Here is a 19511-nt window from a genome sequence, read left to right on the forward strand (position 1 = left end):
GGTCCGGAGATGGTGGGATGTTACAGCGATGGCACGTGGTCCGAAGCACCACCTGCAAAGGGTAAAACCAAGTCCACTCTAACATTCAGAGAACTTGGCTGTGTAAATAAACGTGTTGTTTCTTTTTCCAGCCACCTTCTGTTCTGTGTACACTGATGAACTTTCTCACATAAAATCTGTTGGAGTCAGATATATAAATGATGGTGAAGAAGAGAATTTGGAATGTTCCAGTTCTGTTTTCCATTTTTCTGAAGCCCGGTGCACTCGTGGGAAAGTTAAGCTTTCTGAATGTAAGTATAATTTAAAGCTTGTTACATATTCAATGCCATTAAAATGTTTGTGAACATTATTGTTTAAAAGACTTAGGCTGCAGTCCAATAGTCCATTTAGCTTAGGAACCTTCTTAACGGAGTGAAATGACCCGGAAGTCCCTCAGTGGCAGCCATGATAAGTGCCGTTCCAATTCTCTAGATGAAGGAAAGGAGGTTTCAAACTCCTTTATAACCTCCTTTAGCTTAGGAACCACTGGACCTCCCTAACCGAAAGGAGAGGAGGAAATGCTGCCCCACAATGCATTGCAGCCGCAGCATTTGCCATCACTCAACAGTCGGCCGTTCACGGAAACAACCGATTATGACCGAGAAATGATATCATGAAAGTTACGGTGCTTATTAAGCATTTGAAAAACGTAGGTGGTAAGTTGCCAAAGTGCTTTGTTTTCAACGTTCGTCAGTATTATAATCAAAAAGAGAAACTATGAACGTTAGTTTTTACTGAAATGATCAAATAAAGTCACCATTTCACTGAGCTGTGTGGGGTTTGTTCAACTTTTTAAAAGATGTTTGAATGGTTGATATACACAGAGATAGATGTTAAGGACTAACGTTTATAATAAATACATCTGTATTGATTTTAAGATCTTTAGTTCATACAATCATACGTATTGGGATCATTTGTATTAATGTGGACCGGAGGGAGAGGGTGACGAGCATAAGTTTCACTTTCCTTTTTTTATTTCAATTCCAACTTTGGTCATGAAGAATATGTTTCTCTGTTGTCCACGTTCATAAAGCAAAGCAGCCAGCATCAGAGCACGGTGCAGAGTCTCTAGATGAGTCCCTCGTTCTTATTGAACATCCATGTTGTCGTCCGCTGTATAGAAACTGTAGTTTCTAGTTTCCCCACAGCAGCAGACGCACATTTATGACCTCCACTGGCGCATCATAAACACGTCGGATAGTGAAAGTGCAGTAATTTAGTCGAATACCCAAGCAACTTCTCAGTTTTGTTGCTTTTTGGTTCAAGTCCCGAGTAAGACCACACCCCCAAAGATACTGCAGTCAATAGAGTGCCACAGGACGTGTCCTAAAACCCGGAAGTAAACTCCTTCTGGTTCCCTCGACCAAAAACGCTAGGATTTGGGAAAATATCTGGAAATAAGGTCTGCGGTTGAGGACACATTTAAGAGACGGGTCACGTTTTGTTCAGCCGGGCTAATCTCCACATGTCTATCCTACTTTTATCATTTTCGAATCATAAATCTAGTCGCCGGAAAGAAAAATGCTAACGTTATGCTATAAAGGAACTACAGCAGGGTCGCTGCTTCAACGTCACGCCGACTTCAGATCCATATTCAAACACACAGACTCTAAATGGAACAAGTTTAAGCGTTTGTTTTGAACAGTTTGCAGGAGGCAGGGACTTGCTTTCAAGCAGAACAGAAACAAATTTAGAGGAGTGTTTACCTGTTACTTGGTAACAACCATCGTTTTTCAGACACGTCGACTCTTCAGAAATCACCAGCTGGGTCACTGCTGATGGATTTAATGTCGTAGAACAAAACGTGATCCGTCTCTTAAATGTGTCTCAACCTCAGACCTTATTTCCAGCTATTTTCCAAATCCTATGGAGAAATCCAATTGCTTTTTGGTTGAGGAACCGGAAGTGGTGAAATGCTAACTTGCTCAATCTACGTAGCTAAAATGTATACATCTGTAAACCGTTCATAGTGTTGGCTGTGTGAGGGTGCAGTGTGCCCCTGTTGAAGCCTTACATTGGAAACAGCTGATGGCGGCTTCTTAAGGCCTGATAACATTTGCAATGGTTGCCAGACAGTTAAGCAGATAGTATTTACTTCCAGAGGTGTGGGGAAGTACTCAATCTTGTACTCTGAGTAAAAGTAGAAGTACCAGAGTGTTACAAGTCCTGCATTCAAAATGTTCTTCAAGAAAAAGGTGTTTGGCATCAAAATATAGTTAAAGTACCAAAAGTAAAAGTAAGGTCATTCTGCAGATTGGTCCATTTCAGAATAATATATATGATATGTTTTGATTATAATTATTCATTAACCGAGCAGACCACACCCCTAAAGATACTGCTGTCTATACTGCAAGTATCTGCTCAAGATTAATCGACATGTTGACTACATGGGCTTGGGATCGAACTCACGACCTTCTGGTTGAAAGAAGACCGCACTCGTAGCTACAGTCGCCCATCTGCCTTACATTGGAAACAGCTGATGACTGGCTTCTTAATGGCCTGATTCAAATCGCAATGGTTGTAAATATACTGTAATTGGAAATAATCAAGTGGGGTGTCCTTGTTTTGTCCGTCTTTGAGCCAGGGCTCACCTATTTTTTGTTTATTCTTGGTTTTAGAATTAATTCAGTAATGGTGTGTGTCTAACACAAACATAATAAATCATAGTGTTTCTCAAATGAAGGGGGAAAATAAGGAAATAAAGTAATGTATCAAGACGAGTTATTACTTTCTTCTTTTACTTGGCATTCTTCACAAATACACAGACATTGCAAGAGCACATCGTTTCAGGTCTTTGTACAGCCTTTCTCAGCAGTATATGAAACTTGGTGATGCAGTGGCGTTCTTTTCCTCCTGGAGACCAAGGGAAGACAGGCTTCTCCTGGTTTTTCAGCCTTTGTTATCATTTTGATCATTACAAATATATATTCTTGTCTGTGGTTGTTTCGGTGTTCAGGGCATACAAGAGGTGTAAACATTATTTGAATACCAAACTATATTGAAATAGAGTCTCGCTTGAACAGCAGCTACGTAGCTGTAACATTACTGGGTTGTTTGTGATAACTACCAAAGTAAAGTAACTTCAGACGCAGACGTCACGTAGCTTCTCAGACGAGAGGGGTGGCGACGAGAGTGCCACGTTACTTCTCTCACGGCATTGTAGGCGACGATCGACACGATTGGCTTGTTCAGTTAGTTCAGTCTTTGGCACAATCACACCTCATAAACTACAAGCTACATCACTGTTGCATAGCTGCGTGTCACAACCGCTAAGCTAAAGGCGGCTAATGTCCAGCTGGATGGCGTTCAGTAGTCGCATTTAGCCTCTTGTTATCAACCACCATTTTTATGACACAAAAAGCTTCGGATATTCACTGCCAGTGGGGGTAATATCAGATGCATTTTTGTCAAAGGACAAAACGTGAAAATCTAACCCATCAAGTGGAAAAATGCTAACTAATTCCATGTTTTAGGACTCATTCCCTCCATACTTGATGAGTATCTGTGAACGTGTGTAGTGAAAAATGTAAATCAGCATTTTTCACATTTTTGTCACCTTGCTGATAGTTCTTTATTTTCACTGTTAGCACATTTATCTATTTCTTATTGAACTACCACAATAAAAATACTCTGCTAAGAAATTGTTGAAATGAATGTTCATGTTGCTCTGTGTCAGCTGACTGTGTAAATAGGCCACTTTTTTCTAACAAATCCACCATATTCAATGTATGAGGTGATAATATGCCAGTGCTGTTCTGCTGCCCTCAAGTAGTAAAAAAGACCAAGAACTATTAAAACATGTTTAATTTCACAACAGATATATAATCCAAAACTGCATTTTGGTGAGAGACCAGGGAACTTTTGTTCAAAGAAAACCACCATATTTTGTGATTCATAAAAGTGAACATATTGTATGTATTTTTTTCTTCTTCTTCCACTGCAGGTAGGGAACACACTACTGAGAGGAAACCTGTCTCCGACGGTAGGCTTGGATTTGAATGAGAAATGTAATAGGACTGTTATATCCAACACAGTCTCACTCCCTAATAGTCCAATAGCGACGTTTGGTCAGGGTCCTTTGGCGTGCAGTTGTGACGCTCCGAGGCTCCTTCAGCTTCATAAACGGACGCAAAGAGCTTTCAACTGATTGCAATGTATTCCCATCGGCGGTGGTATTTGACGCTCAGGGAAGCACCGCATCGGTCCATGTCGGCGGCAGTTAAAGGCAATGTGAGCGTCCATTCCCATTGGATAACGGAGGATTTTACACCCGGAAGTAAGTATTCCCCTTACTGTCGATTGATTTTACAGTGATATCTGCACTACTCATCCACTCAAACACACCAGATTATCCTTGTTGATTACACAACATTGATTGGTTTAAATTGTGTTCAATGCTTTTGTATTTTCCCCCTTCGATTCGGAGAAACAAATATTTGTTCAGAGTTTAGGATGGCCGAAGACACTACACTACCCAGAATCCTCAGCTATCGTTTGGGACTACACCATGTGCTTTGCTTGACAAACCCCCGTGATTAGTTCTTAAACTCTGTGATTGGATGTTGGATTGGCAGTGCACAAAGTTTACACCGAGCGTCAAACAGCACTTTGAAATGGAATGAAACCCATCGACGGCACACTATCCAAAACAGAAATCGAACGTGTCCTGCAGTAACGCCTGCCAGACAGAACAGAACAGTTTGCGGCTGAGGTGATGGGGGTCTTTTATAATCCTGAGGGCTTCTTTAAGGTTAACCTGGTATTTTTACTCCACTACATTTATTTTAGTTACTTTACAGATTTGGATTAATGATGTGAAATATAAACAACCCTTACATCAGACTTTAGTTACACCTGAGTAAAGTTCAGTGAAGGTGATTGTCAAGTGCCAACAATCAGGCGAGATATTTGGTAGTGGGTGCTTGAGAAGACTAAATATGTATCTGCAGATCCCTATAAACAGTGTTCAAAATGGGGGGGGAGCCAGGGGGAGCTTGGCTCCCCTAAAGAGGGGGGGAGCTCCCCTGAAGGCCGGAGCTCCCCTGAAGGCTCCCCCTATTTATTGAAATAAATAAAAATCAGCTCCTAAATTCCGATCTCTGTAGATAAATAAAGAACTAAGCCAGCTGTAGTGTGTATGCAGCCAAACCATTTATTACAATGCATTCATGTGATGACTTTCAAAGAGTAAAGCATGCACTGCTGAATAAATTATGATTTTGTCTTTTACCAAACGTTTTTTTTCATATGGAATGCAGTTGGAGGTCAACCAATCACAGAGCTTGAGGACTAATCACGGGGTTTGTGAGCAAAGCGGAACGATAGCTGAGGACTCTGGGTAGTGTAGTGTCTTTGTCAATCCTAAACTGCGAAAAAATATTTGTTTCTCAGAATCGAAGGGGAAAAATACAAAAGCATTGCACACAATTTAAACCAATCAATGTTGTGTACTTAACAAGAATAATCTGGTGTGTTTGAGTGGATGAGTAGTGCAGATATCACTGTAAAATCAATCAACAGTAAGGGGAATACTTACTTCCGGGTGTAAAATCCTCCGTTATCCAATGGGAATGGACGCTCACATTGCCTTTAACTGCCGCCGACATGGACCGATGCGGTGCTTCCCTGAGCGTCAAATACCGCCGCCGATGGGAATACATTGCAATCAGTTGAAGCTCTTTGCGTCCCTTTATGAAGCTGAAGGAGCCTCGGAGCGTCACAACTGCACGCCATGGACACTGACCAAGCGTCGCTCCTGGACCCTCAGGGAGTGAGACTGTGTTGTTATATCTGTTAAATGTCGATTAGAATTATATATATATATATCTGCTTGTGAAGACAACAAATTACCTTAAAATTGAGAAAGCTAAAATGTTTAGGCTTTCTAAAATAAATGCTTAAAACCAACATCCCATTGCGAAATAGCCGCTTTATCTTTCAGGATCTTAGCAGCTCCAAAAAGGATGAAGAAATTGAAAGCAACATTTTATTCCTTTCTCCTTTTAGATATTATAATAACCCTCGTATACAATACGTTTTAAATTACAATTGTACTGGTTGACACAAATGAACAACAGTTAAAATGACAAAGAAGGTTTTACATTTGAGATGATTTACTCTGCTATGGCATCATGAAATAAGTATTTCTGAAATAACAAAAACATTCAATATATTTCAGTCCGCATCTGTGGAACTCCCCCCCTGGTTACTGACGGTGACGTTGTGGAAAACACTGGAAGAAGTTTGCGGTACCGATGTGCTGCTCAATACCAACTAGTGGGTCCGGAGATGGTGGGATGTTACAGCGATGGCACGTGGTCCGAAGCACCCACCTGCAAAGGTAAAAACAAGTCCACTCTAACATTCAGAGAACTTGGCTGTGTAAATAAACGTGTTGTTTCTTTTTCCAGCCACCTTCTGTTCTGTGTACACTGATGAACTTTCTCACATAAAATCTGTTGGAGTCAGATATATAAATGATGGTGAAGAAGAGAATTTGGAATGTTCCAGTTCTGTTTTCCATTTTTCTGAAGCCCGGTGCACTCGTGGGAAAGTTAAGCTTTCTGAATGTAAGTATAATTTAAAGCTTGTTACATATTCAATGCCATTAAAATGTTTGTGAACATTATTGTTTAAAAGACTTAGGCTGCAGTCCAATAGTCCATTTAGCTTAGGAACCTTCTTAACGGAGTGAAATGACCCGGAAGTCCCTCAGTGGCAGCCATGATAAGTGCCGTTCCAATTCTCTAGATGAAAGGAAAGGAGGTTTCAAACTTCCTTTATAACCTCCTTTAGCTTAGGAACCACTGGACCTCCCTAACCGAAAGGAGAGGAGGAAATGCTGCCCCACAATGCATTGCAGCCGCAGCATTTGCCATCACTCAACAGTCGGCCGTTCACGGAAACAACCGATTATGACCGAGAAATGATATCATGAAAGTTACGGTGCTTATTAAGCATTTGAAAACGTAGGTGGTAAGTTGCCAAAGTGCTTTGTTTTCAACGTTCGTCAGTATTATAATCAAAAAGAGAAATATGAACGTTAGTTTTTACTGAAATGATCAAATAAAGTCAACATTTCACTGAGCTGTGTGGGGTTTGTTCAACTTTTAAAAGATGTTTGAATGGTGATATACACAGAGATAGATGTTAAGGACTAACGTTTATAATAAATACATCTGTATTGATTTTAAGATCTTTAGTTCATACAATCATACGTATTGGGATCATTTGTATTAATGTGGACCGGAGGGAGAGGGTGACGAGCATAAGTTTCACTTTCCTTTTTTATTTCAATTCCAACTTTGGTCTTGAAGAATATGTTTCTCTGTTGTCCACGTTCATAAAGCAAAGCAGCAGCATCAGAGCACGGTGCAGAGTCTCTAGATGAGTCCCTCGTTCTTATTGAACATCCATGTTGTCGTCCGCTGTATAGAAAACTGTAGTTTCTAGTTTCCCCACAGCAGCAGACGCACATTTATGACCTCCACTGGCGCATCATAAACACGTCGGATAGTGAAAGTGCAGTAATTTAGTCGAATACCCAAGCAACTTCTCAGTTTTGTTGCTTTTTGGTCAAGTCCCGAGTAAGACCACACCCCCAAAGATACTGCAGTCAATAGAGTGCCACAGTGACGTGTCCTAAAACCCGGAAGTAAACTCCTTCTGGTTCCCTCGACAAAAACGCTAGGATTTGGGAAAATATCTGGAAATAAGGTCTGCGGTTGAGACACATTTAAGAGACGGGTCACGTTTTGTTCAGCCGGATAATCTCCACATGTCTATCCTACTTTTATCATTTTCGAATCATAAATCTAGTCGCCGGAAGAAAAATGCTAACGTTATGCTATAAAGGAACTACAGCAGGGTCGCTGCTTCAACGTCACGCCGACTTCAGATCCATATTCAAACACACAGACTCTAAATGGAACAAGTTGAAGCGTTTGTTTGAACAGTTTGCAGGAGGCAGGGACTTGCTTTCAAGCAGAACAGAAACAAATTTAGAGGAGTGTCTACGTGTTACTTGGTAACAACCATCGTTTTTCAGACACGTCGACTCTTCAGAAATCACCAGCGGGGTCACTGCTGATGGATTTAATGTCGTAGAACAAAACGTGATCCGTCTCTTAAATGTGTCTCAACCTCAGACCTTATTTCCAGCTATTTTCCAAAATCCTATGGAGAAATCCAATTGCTTTTTGGTTGAGGAACCGGAAGTGGTGAAATGCTAACTTGCTCAATCTAACGTAGCTAAAATGTATACATCTGTAAACCGTTCATAGTGTTGGCTGTGTGAGGGTGCAGTGTGCCCCTGTTGAAGCCTTACATTGGAAACAGCTGATGGCGGCTTCTTAAAGGCCTGATAACATTTGCAATGGTTGCCAGACAGTTAAGCAGATAGTATTTACTTCCAGAGGTGGGGGAAGTACTCAAATCTTGTACTTGAGTAAAAGTAGAAGTACCAGAGTGTTACAAGTCCTGCATTCAAAATGTTCTTCAAGAAAAAGGTGTTGGCATCAAAATATAGTTAAAGTACCAAAAGTAAAAGTAGTCATTCTGCAGATTGGTCCATTTCAGAATAATATATATGATATGTTTTGATTATAATTATTCATTAACCGAGCAAGACCACACCCCTAAAGATACTGCTGTCTATACTGCAAGTATCTTGCTCAAGGATTAATCGACATGTTGACTACATGGGCTGGGATCGAACTCACGACCTTCTGGTTGAAAGAAGACCGCACTCGTAGCTACAGTCGCCCATCTGCCTTACATTGGAAACAGCTGATGACGGCTTCTTAATGGCCTGATTCAAATCGCAATGGTTGTAAATATACTGTAATTGGAAAATAATCAAGTGGGGTGTCCTTGTTTTGTCCGTCTTTGAGCCAGGGCTCCCTATTTTTGTTTTATTCTTGGTTTTAGAATTAATTCAGTAATGGTGTGTGTCTAACACAAACATAATAAATCATAGTGTTTCTCAAATGAAGGGGGAAAATAAGGAAATAAAGTAATGTATCAAGACGAGTTATTACTTTCTTCTTTTACTTGGCATTCTTCACAAATACACAGACATTGCAGCACATCGTTTCAGGTCTTTGTACAGCCTTTCTCAGCAGTATATGAAAACTTGGTGATGCAGTGGCGTTTTCTCCTGGAGACCAAGGGAAGACAGGCTTCTCCTGGTTTTTCAGCCTTTGTTATCATTTTGATCATTACAAATATATATTCTTGTCTGTGGTTGTTTCGGTGTTCAGGGCATACAAGAGGTGTAACATTATTTGAATACCAAAACTATATTGAAATAGAGTCTCGCTTGAACAGCAGCTACGTAGCTGTAACATTACTGGGTTGTTTGGTGATAACTACCAAAGTAAAGTAACTTCAGACGCAGACGTCACGTAGCTTCTCAGACGAGAGGGGTGGCGACGAGAGTGCCACGTTACTTCTCTCACGGCATTGTAGGCGACGATCGACACGATTGGCTGTTCAGTTAGTTCAGTCTTTGGCACAAATCACACCTCATAAACTACAAGCTACATCACTGTTGCATAGCTGCGTGTCACAACCGCTAAGCTAAAGGCGGCTAATGTCCAGCTGGATGGCGTTCAGTAGTCGCATTTAGCCTCTTGTTATCAACCACCATTTTTATGACACATAAAAGCTTTGTATATTCACTGCCAGTGGGGTAATATCAGATGCATTTTTTGTCAAAGGACAAAACGTGAAAATCTAACCCATCAAGTGGAAAAATGCTAACTAATTCCATGTTTTAGGACTCATTCCCTCCATACTTGATGAGTATCTGTGAACGTGTGTAGTGAAAAATGTAAATCAGCATTTTTCACATTTTTGTCACCTTGCTGATAGTTCTTTATTTTCACTGTTAGCACATTTATCTATTTCTTATTGAACTACCACAATAAAAATACTCTGCTAAGAATTGTTGAAATTAATGTTCATGTTGCTCTGTGTCAGCTGACTGTGTAAATAGGCCACTTTTTTCTCACAAATCCACCATATTCAATGTATGAGGTGATAATATGCCAGTGCTGTTCTGCTGCCCTCAAGTAGTAAAAAAGACCAAGAACTATTAAAACATGTTTAATTTCAACAACAGATATATAATCCAAAACTGCATTTTGGTGAGAGACCAGGGAACTTTTGTTCAAAGAAAACCACCATATTTTGTGATTCATAAAAGTAAACATATTGTATGTATTTTTTTTGTTCTTCTTCTACTGGACATGGTGGTTCTGCAGGTGTGGGGGACATTACTACGACGAAACCTGTCTCCGGAGGTAGGCTTGGATTTGTATGAGAAATGTAATAGGACTGTTATAGTATAACATAACCCTCATATATACAATATGTTTGAAATTACAATTGTACTAGTTGACACAAATGAACAACAGTTAAAATGACAAAGAAGGTTTTACATTTGAGGTGATTTACTCTGCTATGGCATCTTGAAATAAGTATTTCTGAAATAACAAAAAAATTAAATATATTTCAGTCGACACCTGTGGAGCTCGCCCCCTGGTTACTGACGGTGACGTTGTGGAAAACACTGGAAGGAGTTTGCGGTACCAATGCGCTGCTCATTACGAACGAGTGGGTCCGAAGATGGTGGTATGTTACAGCGATGGCACGTGGTCCGAAGCACCCACCTGCAAAGGTAAAAACAAGTGCACTCTAACATTCAGAGAACTTGGCTGTGTAAATAAACATGTTGTTTCTTTTTCCAGCCACCTTCTGTTCTGTGGACACTGATGAACTTTCTCACGTAAAATCTGTTGGAGTCAGATTTATATATGATGGTGAAAAAGAGAATTTGGAATGTTCCACGCATGGCACGTTTTTGGATAAGTTTTCTAAAGCCCGGTGCACTCATGGGAAAGTTACGCTTTCTGAATGTAAGTATAATTTAAAGCTTGTTACATATTCAATGCCATTAAAATATTTTTGAACATTGTTGTTTAAAAGACATAACTTACGGAAAGCAAGAACTAAGTAATTTAGTCGAATACCCAAGTAACTTCTCAGTTTTGTTGCTTTTTGGTCAAGTCCCGAGTATGACCCCCAAAGATACTGCAGTCAATAGAGAGCCACAGTGACGTGTCCTAAAACCCGGAAGTAAACTCCTTCTGGTTCCCTCGACAAAAACGCTAGGGTTTGGGAAAATATCTGGAAATCAGGTCTGCGGTTGAGTCACATTTAAGAGACGGATCACGTTTTGTTCAGCCAGATAATCTCCACATGTCTATCCTACTTTTATCATTTTCGAATCATAAATCTAGTCGCCGGAAGCAAAATGCTGACGTTATGCTATAAAGGAACTACAGCAGGGTCGCTGCTTCAACGTCACGCCAACTTAAGATCCATATTCAAACACACAGACTCTAAATGGAACGAGTTGAAGCGTTTGTTTGAACAGTCTGCAGGAGGCAGGGACTTGCTTTCAAGCAGAGCAGAAACTAACTTAGAGGAGTGTCTACGTGTTCGGCGTAATGACGTTCAACGGCCTCGACAACTTCTGTAGTCCTATTCAGCCACTTGGTAACAACCATCGTTTCTCAGACACGTCCACTCTTCAGAAATCACCAGTGGGGTCGCTGCTGATGTGTTTAATGTCGTAGAACAAAACGTGATCCGTCTCTTAAATGTGTCTCAACCTCAGACCTTAGTTCCAGATATTTTCCAAAATCCTATGGAGAAATCCCATTGCTTGTCGAGGGAACCGGAAGTGGTAAAATGGTAACTTACTTCCAGGTTTTAGGACGCGTCACTGTGGCACACTATACTGCAGGTATACAGTCTCATAAACACAAAAAACATCAAATATTTTGAATTATCAAAAATGTAATTCATTCATTTAGACATGCCTCAATTCAGGTCACAAGTCTTTAACAAGTCCAACTCGAGTCCATGTCACAATGTTTTGTATGGACATTTCTAAACCAAATCAACCTCACAGACATCATTTACATAAAAAACGTAATAGTTATGTATATAAAACGAAGGCACACTTATTTGAACCCAAAACATGATATGTTTCCTAAACATAACCACATACTTTTGGTACCTCAATCTAACGTAGCTAAAATGTATACATCTGTAAACCGTTCATAGTGTTGGCTGTGTGAGGGTGCAGTGTGCCCCTGTTGAAGCCTTACATTGGAAACAGCTGATGGCGGCTTCTTAAAGGCCTGATAACATTTGCAATGGTTGCCAGACAGTTAAGCAGATAGTATTTACTTCCAGAGGTGGGGGAAGTACTCAAATCTTGTACTTGAGTAAAAGTAGAAGTACCAGAGTGTTACAAGTCCTGCATTCAAAATGTTCTTCAAGAAAAAGGTGTTGGCATCAAAATATAGTTAAAGTACCAAAAGTAAAAGTAGTCATTCTGCAGATTGGTCCATTTCAGAATAATATATATGATATGTTTTGATTATAATTATTCATTAACCGAGCAAGACCACACCCCTAAAGATACTGCAGTCTATACTGCAAGTATCTTGCTCAAGGATTAATCGACATGTTGACTACATGGGCTGGGATCGAACTCACGACCTTCTGGTTGAAAGAAGACCGCACTCGCTCGTAGCTACAGTCACCCATCTGCCTTACATTGGAAACAGCTGATGACGGCTTCTTAATGGCCTGATTAAAATCGCAATGGTTGCCAGACAGTTAAGCAGATAGTATTGACTTCCTGAGGTGGGAGAAGTACTTAAATCTTCTACTTGAGTAAAAGTACCAGAGTGTAGGAATACTCTGCATTCAAAATGTTCCTCAAGTAAAAGTAGAAAAGTATTGTCATCAAAATATAGTGAAAGTAGCGACAGTAAAAGTAGTCATTGTGCAGATTGGTCCATTTCAGAATAATATGTTTTATAATGATTGATCATGAAAGTGTTCTCAAAGCTGGTAAAGGTGCAGCTAGTCTGAATGACTTTGTAGACTGCAGGGTAGCTGGTGGATTTGCTCCAGGTGGAACTAAAGTCTGATTCAACACTTGGTTAGATTTCACATCATTCATCCACATCTGCAGAGTAACTACAACTATGTGTAGTGGAGTAGAAGTACAAAGTAGCATAAAATGGAAATACTCAAGTACAATAAAAGTATCTCAAAGTTGTACTGAAGTACAGTACTTGAGTAAATGTACTTAGTTACTTCGCACCTCGGTTGACTTCCTGCTAAGAGAAGCTAACCCCTGCTAGCTACATGTTTAGCATAAGCAAATGAAGTTGATCTCTTTAATCCCAAAAACTATTTATTTCAAAGATAATTTCACAGTTGTGGCTTTGTACTCAAGTGACACCATCAAATTCGCAGTCAACACTTGCCTACATTACCCACAAAGCCACTCAGTCGCAGTTAAATCAGTCACTTTAATGTGTATTTGTTGGTAGTGGCTAATGTAGCCTGGAGCCTTTAGCAGCTCCACATTTTCAGTGTTGTTCTTTTCTCTCCATGTTTTCAGGTTGCAATTGGTTTCAATCGGTGAGTGTTATTTCTGAATATACCTTTTGAAGAAACACATTGTATTAAAGCTTGTGTTCATGCATTTGTATTTTACCATATTTTGTTTTCATTTCTTATGATATTGTTTTTTGTTTTTCACCAGGTTTTATGCAAAGATCTAGTGCCAGTTGGAATGTAATGCTGCCGTTGGATTGGCTCTCTCCACACTGACACATCCTGGAAACTTTTGAGGGTTAAGATTGTGAGACACTTTGTGTTTTTCTAGAATACGCCTCACTACTCATCGTGTGTATTTCATTTAGAGGTCTCAATAAAGTATTCAACTCTTAGAAGCCTTTTACATTTCTTTGCAGAATTCTTGTATTTTGTTACTTTTTTCATGACATTTTCGATTTACTATACTAAATATGTTGTTCATGCTTTTGGAAATACCATACTATGAAATGTTTTCATGATATTTTCAACATGATGTTTTTTCTCTATTAGTTAACTACATATGATATGAAGATACTATACTACTTGCAGGCCCGCCTTAACCTGCCATCAGGCCCTGGGGCTGATAGGTGTTGTAGGCCCCCTATTTAAACAACAAATGAAAGTCATTTATAGCCTCGGCAGGCTCTGTGATCGCACTTCTCCACTCTGCTCTACGCGCGCCTGGTCCTCTCCTCCAGATGAGTGACGTATCGGGCCTCCCTCATGTATTTGTCCGGTTGCCGTTGGCTCCCCTCCACGTAGCAAGTCCTCGTCGTCCTCTCCATCTCCTCCAACAGATAATGTCCATACTGTCTGTTTTTCCTCTCCCGCTACTCCATCGCTATCAGAACCAGACGGCCTACTTGGCTCCGAGGCCCCGCGGCCGGCACCGCTACTGCTCGGTACAGAACTCATCCGTCCTTCCTCCTCATCCCGGCCTACAGGTTTAAAATAACCTGTAAGCTTCGGCATTTTTGTAATAGCTGCTTGTCTCGAAACTCCTTTTCCCTCAACAATTTCCTTTCCCGAGCGCCACTCTCAAACTTTTTCTTCTCAAACTTTTTCTCCTAAACAACCTTCATCTGTCACTCAATCACTCGCAATTTGAATAAGTCACATGTGAAACATATTCTCATTCTGATTGGCTGTGAAGTGGTGCCCACTGACTGTTACGGAGTCATCTCTGGAATCCATCGATCTGATTGATTAGCGGAGCAAATGATCAAAATAGTATGGAGGGAAGATATTTTCGTTTGGATTACTGGTCTGGGGGAAGCTCGCGAGTGTGTGTGTTTGTGTATTTTTGCGTTTGTGTGTATTGTGTTTGTTTCCCGGGGAAAACACTCACGAGAAACACCGGCTGTTGTTGTGCCTGCTGTGACGTCAAGTTACTCTGTTCTCCGCTTGTAATTATGCCGTTACAAGCTTCAATGTTGTATTTATCATCTGAATTTGCCGAAACAATTTTAATATTCTGAAAGCCAAGACTTTGTTTATTTGAAGCTATATGAAAACAAACTGTAACGGACCCTGCCGTGTTATCTATGATTACTATACGCCTTACATTCATAATGTCAGCCGGAGGGAGGGGGAGTGAGTGGCGAGTGAGAGCTGTCATCTTCCCTTTACAAGCTTCAAACATTTATTTATCGTGTGATTTTGGAAATAAAAGTTTCATATTCTGAAAGCCAAGACTTTGTTTATCTAAATGTTTTTTAAAAACATCCGAAAAAGAAAAAACATTTAATTACATTTTTTTTTTAAACTTTTGTATTGGCTCATGATAGGCCCCTGATCTCCGTAGGCCCCTGGGCTTCAGCCCAGGTCAGCCCGTGCATTAAGGCGGCCCTGACTACTTGGCAATAGAGTGGTGCAGTGACGCGTCCTAAAACCCGAAAGTAAGGCCCATTCCCAAACCGCCCCCGACACCCTACCCCTCCGTTTGCGCGTTCACGCGGAGGGTCCGCTATATTAAGGGCTGTTCCAAACCAACGAGAACAAGCCCTCAAAGTTTGTGCCCAGATGGAAGGCTGACAGGCAGGTAGGCCATCCAGTTACTTTAGCCGGGCCGGCTAAAATGATTGGTCGTGCTTTTTACAGCGCCACGGCATCGGGATGTTAAGAGCATTCCATGGAATCTAACAAAAAGTGTATCTCGAGCCGGTTTCTCAAACTTACCTATTCAACTTGAAGTGCTTTGACAAAAATCCATAAAAAAAATTCATCTGTGCACAAACTTATCTCGTGCCCTCATTGGTCATGTGCGCGTTCGTGTGTGTTGGAGGAGGGGTTCTGTGAGGAAGTCTGAAGGAAGGGGAAGATTTGTTCCGGTTGTGTATTTTCAAATTATAGCGCACTCGAGCTGGTTTCTCCAAAATTATCTACGCCACCTTTAATGTCTCTAAAACCCAGGAATTGATAATTGATTTTAGACGTCACAAGGATGTTCCTAAGGAGTGCATCATACACAATGACAACGTAGAAATGGTCACATCATACAAATACTTGGGCACCATTTTCGATGACCACCTCAAATTTGAGTGTATTGTGAAGCGGGGTCAACAGAGAATGCACCTTCTTCACAAACTGAACTCTTTCTCTGTCAGGCCTTTCATTCTTTGTCGTTTTTACCAAGCATTCATTGAGAGCCTTATTTGTTTTTCTTTTATCTGCTGGTTCCATAGCCTCACACTGAAAGACAGGAACAGCCTGAACAGCATTGTTAAAACCTGCTCTATAGATCATCGGCGTGAAACAGAGAGACTTAAATTCCTTCTGTAACCAACAGATTATGCGGAAAGCAGAGAGCATTCTGAACGCCAGTTTCCCTTTATAAATCACAATCGACTCGAAATGCGGCGCAGCTTTTGCGGGCTTCACGTAACGCCCATATTTGCCTATAAATAGTCAAAGAAACGCCCATTCATTCATTCATTCATTCTGACTGACTGCATGAAGAAGATCGCAGGAAATGACGACAGAACAGCTAAAAAAGCCATCTCACACCGTGTCAGATTCTGGTTATTTTGGGGAGGTGGAGATAAATCATATTGTTTGGTGGATGCAGTTTGAACCAGAACAGCAGCATGGAGGTCGGATCGTCACCAAAATAAATAAATAAGTGGTCCGAAAAAGGTTCATGACAAAAAACATACACATAGCCTTCCTCAGGCAGTGTGTTTGTACCGGGGACAGGAGACCCCCCCCTTGATGAGAGACTGTAATAAGTGATTGGGGAATCCCTCCGGAGTGGAGTCATGACGACTGGATCTGAATTATGTTTTTGTATTTGGTGGTTTTTGTCCCAGCTGTCGATCAGCTGTGCGCAGCGCTTTAATCAATGTTTGAAGAGTAATTCTTCATATATGATAAATGAGAGGTAACATTTTATTGATGGTATTATTTCCACACATCTCTCTCCATTCTTCCTTCTGCCAACGTTGTCGCAGTTTCTCGTCCATCCCGTTGTTGTGCTTAGTGCGTACGCATGGGTTAGAGTTTGCGTGGAGGACCGCACGTTTTCCCGTCAAGTTAGTATTTTATAAATCGCAAACATTGCGTAGAAACTGGCGTACGCCATCTTTTGAGCGTATATCCCTTTATAAATGAGGCCCCAGGTCATGTTCTTTCACATGAATTTCGTCTGTTGCCATCAGGGTGCACAAGTTTGAGTGCAGAAGGGATATCCACGCTCAGCTACCGCACCGCAGCTGCACTGTACAATCGCTGGAGGACTGGGCTGTCACTCAACAACTGAGTAGCCAATGGGGACGCACCCCTGAAAGTCCCGCCCACCTGGGACGTTTGTGTCAGAATCGAAAACAAAAAATGAGGGAGCGCAAACGAGAAGAGCTGCAGCAAGAGCAAAAGTCTGATCATTGAGAAAGAAGCAAAGAGAACTGCAAACAAAAAGATATGTTAAAACAGAAAAAAGATTTATAGTTTACATGATTACACAAATGATTTGTTTGCAACTTATAGTTTTATTTTTGAAATTACATTTATTCTGCTTGACTGCGTTTTCTTTCTCTTAAACTCTTAGTTTTGCTTGATTCTGAGAAAGTGTTGCTTTATCTTTATGAAACAAAACTAATCCCAGACTATGGTACAATACAAATTAAAAGACAAGAAAGTAGAAAATATACATGCTGAATTTACAAATTAACAATAACAAGATATAAAGCAAGGTATTACATAAGTATGTGACGGATAGAATATATCTCACTTTACATTACAACATTATTTAAAACTTGTTTTGATTCACTTAAAGGTGGGGTAGGTAAGTTTCAGAAACCGGCTCGAGATACACTTTTTGTTATATTCCATGGAATGCTCTTAACATCCCGATAGCAATGAATATCTGAAGTGCTTTGACAAAAAATCCATAAAAAAATGTCATCCGTAGAAGCCGTAATACTGTAAAAAGGCAGGTAGGCAACCAGTGGCCTACCTGCCTGTCAGCCTTCCATCGGGGCACAAACTTATCTCGTGCCCTCATTGGTCATGTGCGTGTTCGTGTGTGTTGGAGGAGGGGCTCTGTAAGGAAGTGGCAGATTTTCTCCGGTTGTGTATTTTCAAATTCTAGCGATCTCGAGCCGGTTTCTCAAACTTACCTACCCCACCTTTAATATGACATTCATAGGTGCGTTTCTATTTGATTAGTTATTTTACCAATCTTTAAAAACTTTTGCCATCATTTTATTCCTATCATTTACACCTTGTTTTTAGGGGTTTTTCTCTACGTCACACCAAGAGCCCAAATAAAGGGAAAATAAATTAAATGGTCATTCCTAGCATTCGGTGCCATTTCAGCTAGGGCATTCAAAAATAAAAAACATAATTTTCCATGTTTTTTAAAAATGTAATCTGAATGATGGCTTGTTAAAGTATAAGAAAAATATTTTGATCAAGCTCAGGATATTATGTTTAAAAACATTTTGTTTACCATCCCCAGTTACTGTGTGTCCACCCTGTTACTGTGAAAAATAGTAACAGGGTGGACATTTTATGCTAAACTTGACTATTGCTACATGTGTGATGATAATCAAGCTAGCACTTGGTGACTGTCACCATAGATATATATATAAACACTAGATGACTCACCCGCACTGCTGGCCAATGGAGACCGACGTTGTCACATGGTGGCCATCTTGCCACAGGCAGCTCGCTCATTCATAATAACATTATGGCCCAATCCCAAATCACCCCCTCGACCCTACCCCTCCGTGACGGAGTGAACTCCGTCTGTAGCCACACTCGCAGCTGAATGAAGTTCCCTCCATTAAGGGTTAAGGGTATAAATTCTTTCACACACAGTGACGTCACGAGCTACCCACAATGCAACGCGTGCCATATATATATATATATATATAAATACGTCATTTTCCTGGAGGTGCTAATATCCTGGAGGTGCTAATATAAACAGCTAGCTAACGTAGCCAGGCAGAGCGCACTAGGTTTTTTTTCTGAATTAACGACCGAAGGAATCGCTGCATGTCTTCGGATTACATCTCTGGACTTGAGGGGTGTGCTCGAGGTCGTTACCAGCGTAAACTAGAGCTGTGTGGGTTGTCGGATTGCCCTGACAGGCTGCCTGCAGATGTATGGAAAAACGACTCTCGAAAGTGGCCTTCGGTCGATTTTGGCAGCATCTACATCTATCTTCTGGAAACACCAGGTGAATACCCCACTTGTCACAATAATATTATCATGCCATTGCATATATGTGGTATTTTAGAGTTGACTAGATATTGATTAAGGCAATAGACTATGATATTCTGCTTGCACCTCGCGTGAAATGACGGATACCGGAAGTACGGTGTCGCCCTCGGCCCAAAACCCGTATGTGTGTGTGAAAGAATACAGCGGCAAGCTTTAGGACGGCCTCCCCTCTCTCCGGCAGAAACAGGAAATGCCGTAACTGTATGTAACAACGGTTTCAAATCAGCATCTCTTAGACAAAAAGTTTAAATGAATAACTCAAATAAAACTCCAAACATCTT

The 19511-nt window shown here is 40.7% G+C and overlaps 1 protein-coding gene across 1 annotated transcript; it reads left to right on the forward strand.

The window, feature by feature from the left end:
• Window positions 1–117: 117 nt before the first annotated feature.
• LOC117466314 (sushi, von Willebrand factor type A, EGF and pentraxin domain-containing protein 1-like) lies at window positions 118–13865 on the forward strand. Its single transcript, XM_034109501.2, has 9 exons — window positions 118–290; window positions 3983–4021; window positions 6218–6379; window positions 6450–6608; window positions 10305–10343; window positions 10559–10720; window positions 10791–10958; window positions 13532–13551; window positions 13676–13865. Exons 3-9 carry the CDS (start codon window positions 6328–6330, stop codon window positions 13709–13711), a joined length of 636 nt encoding a protein of 211 aa, XP_033965392.1. The 5' UTR covers window positions 118–290; window positions 3983–4021; window positions 6218–6327; the 3' UTR covers window positions 13712–13865.
• Window positions 13866–19511: the final 5646 nt, after the last annotated feature.

This window comes from Pseudochaenichthys georgianus, chromosome 21 (genome assembly GCF_902827115.2).
Source record: "Pseudochaenichthys georgianus chromosome 21, fPseGeo1.2, whole genome shotgun sequence".
Lineage (NCBI taxonomy): Eukaryota > Metazoa > Chordata > Actinopteri > Perciformes > Channichthyidae > Pseudochaenichthys > Pseudochaenichthys georgianus.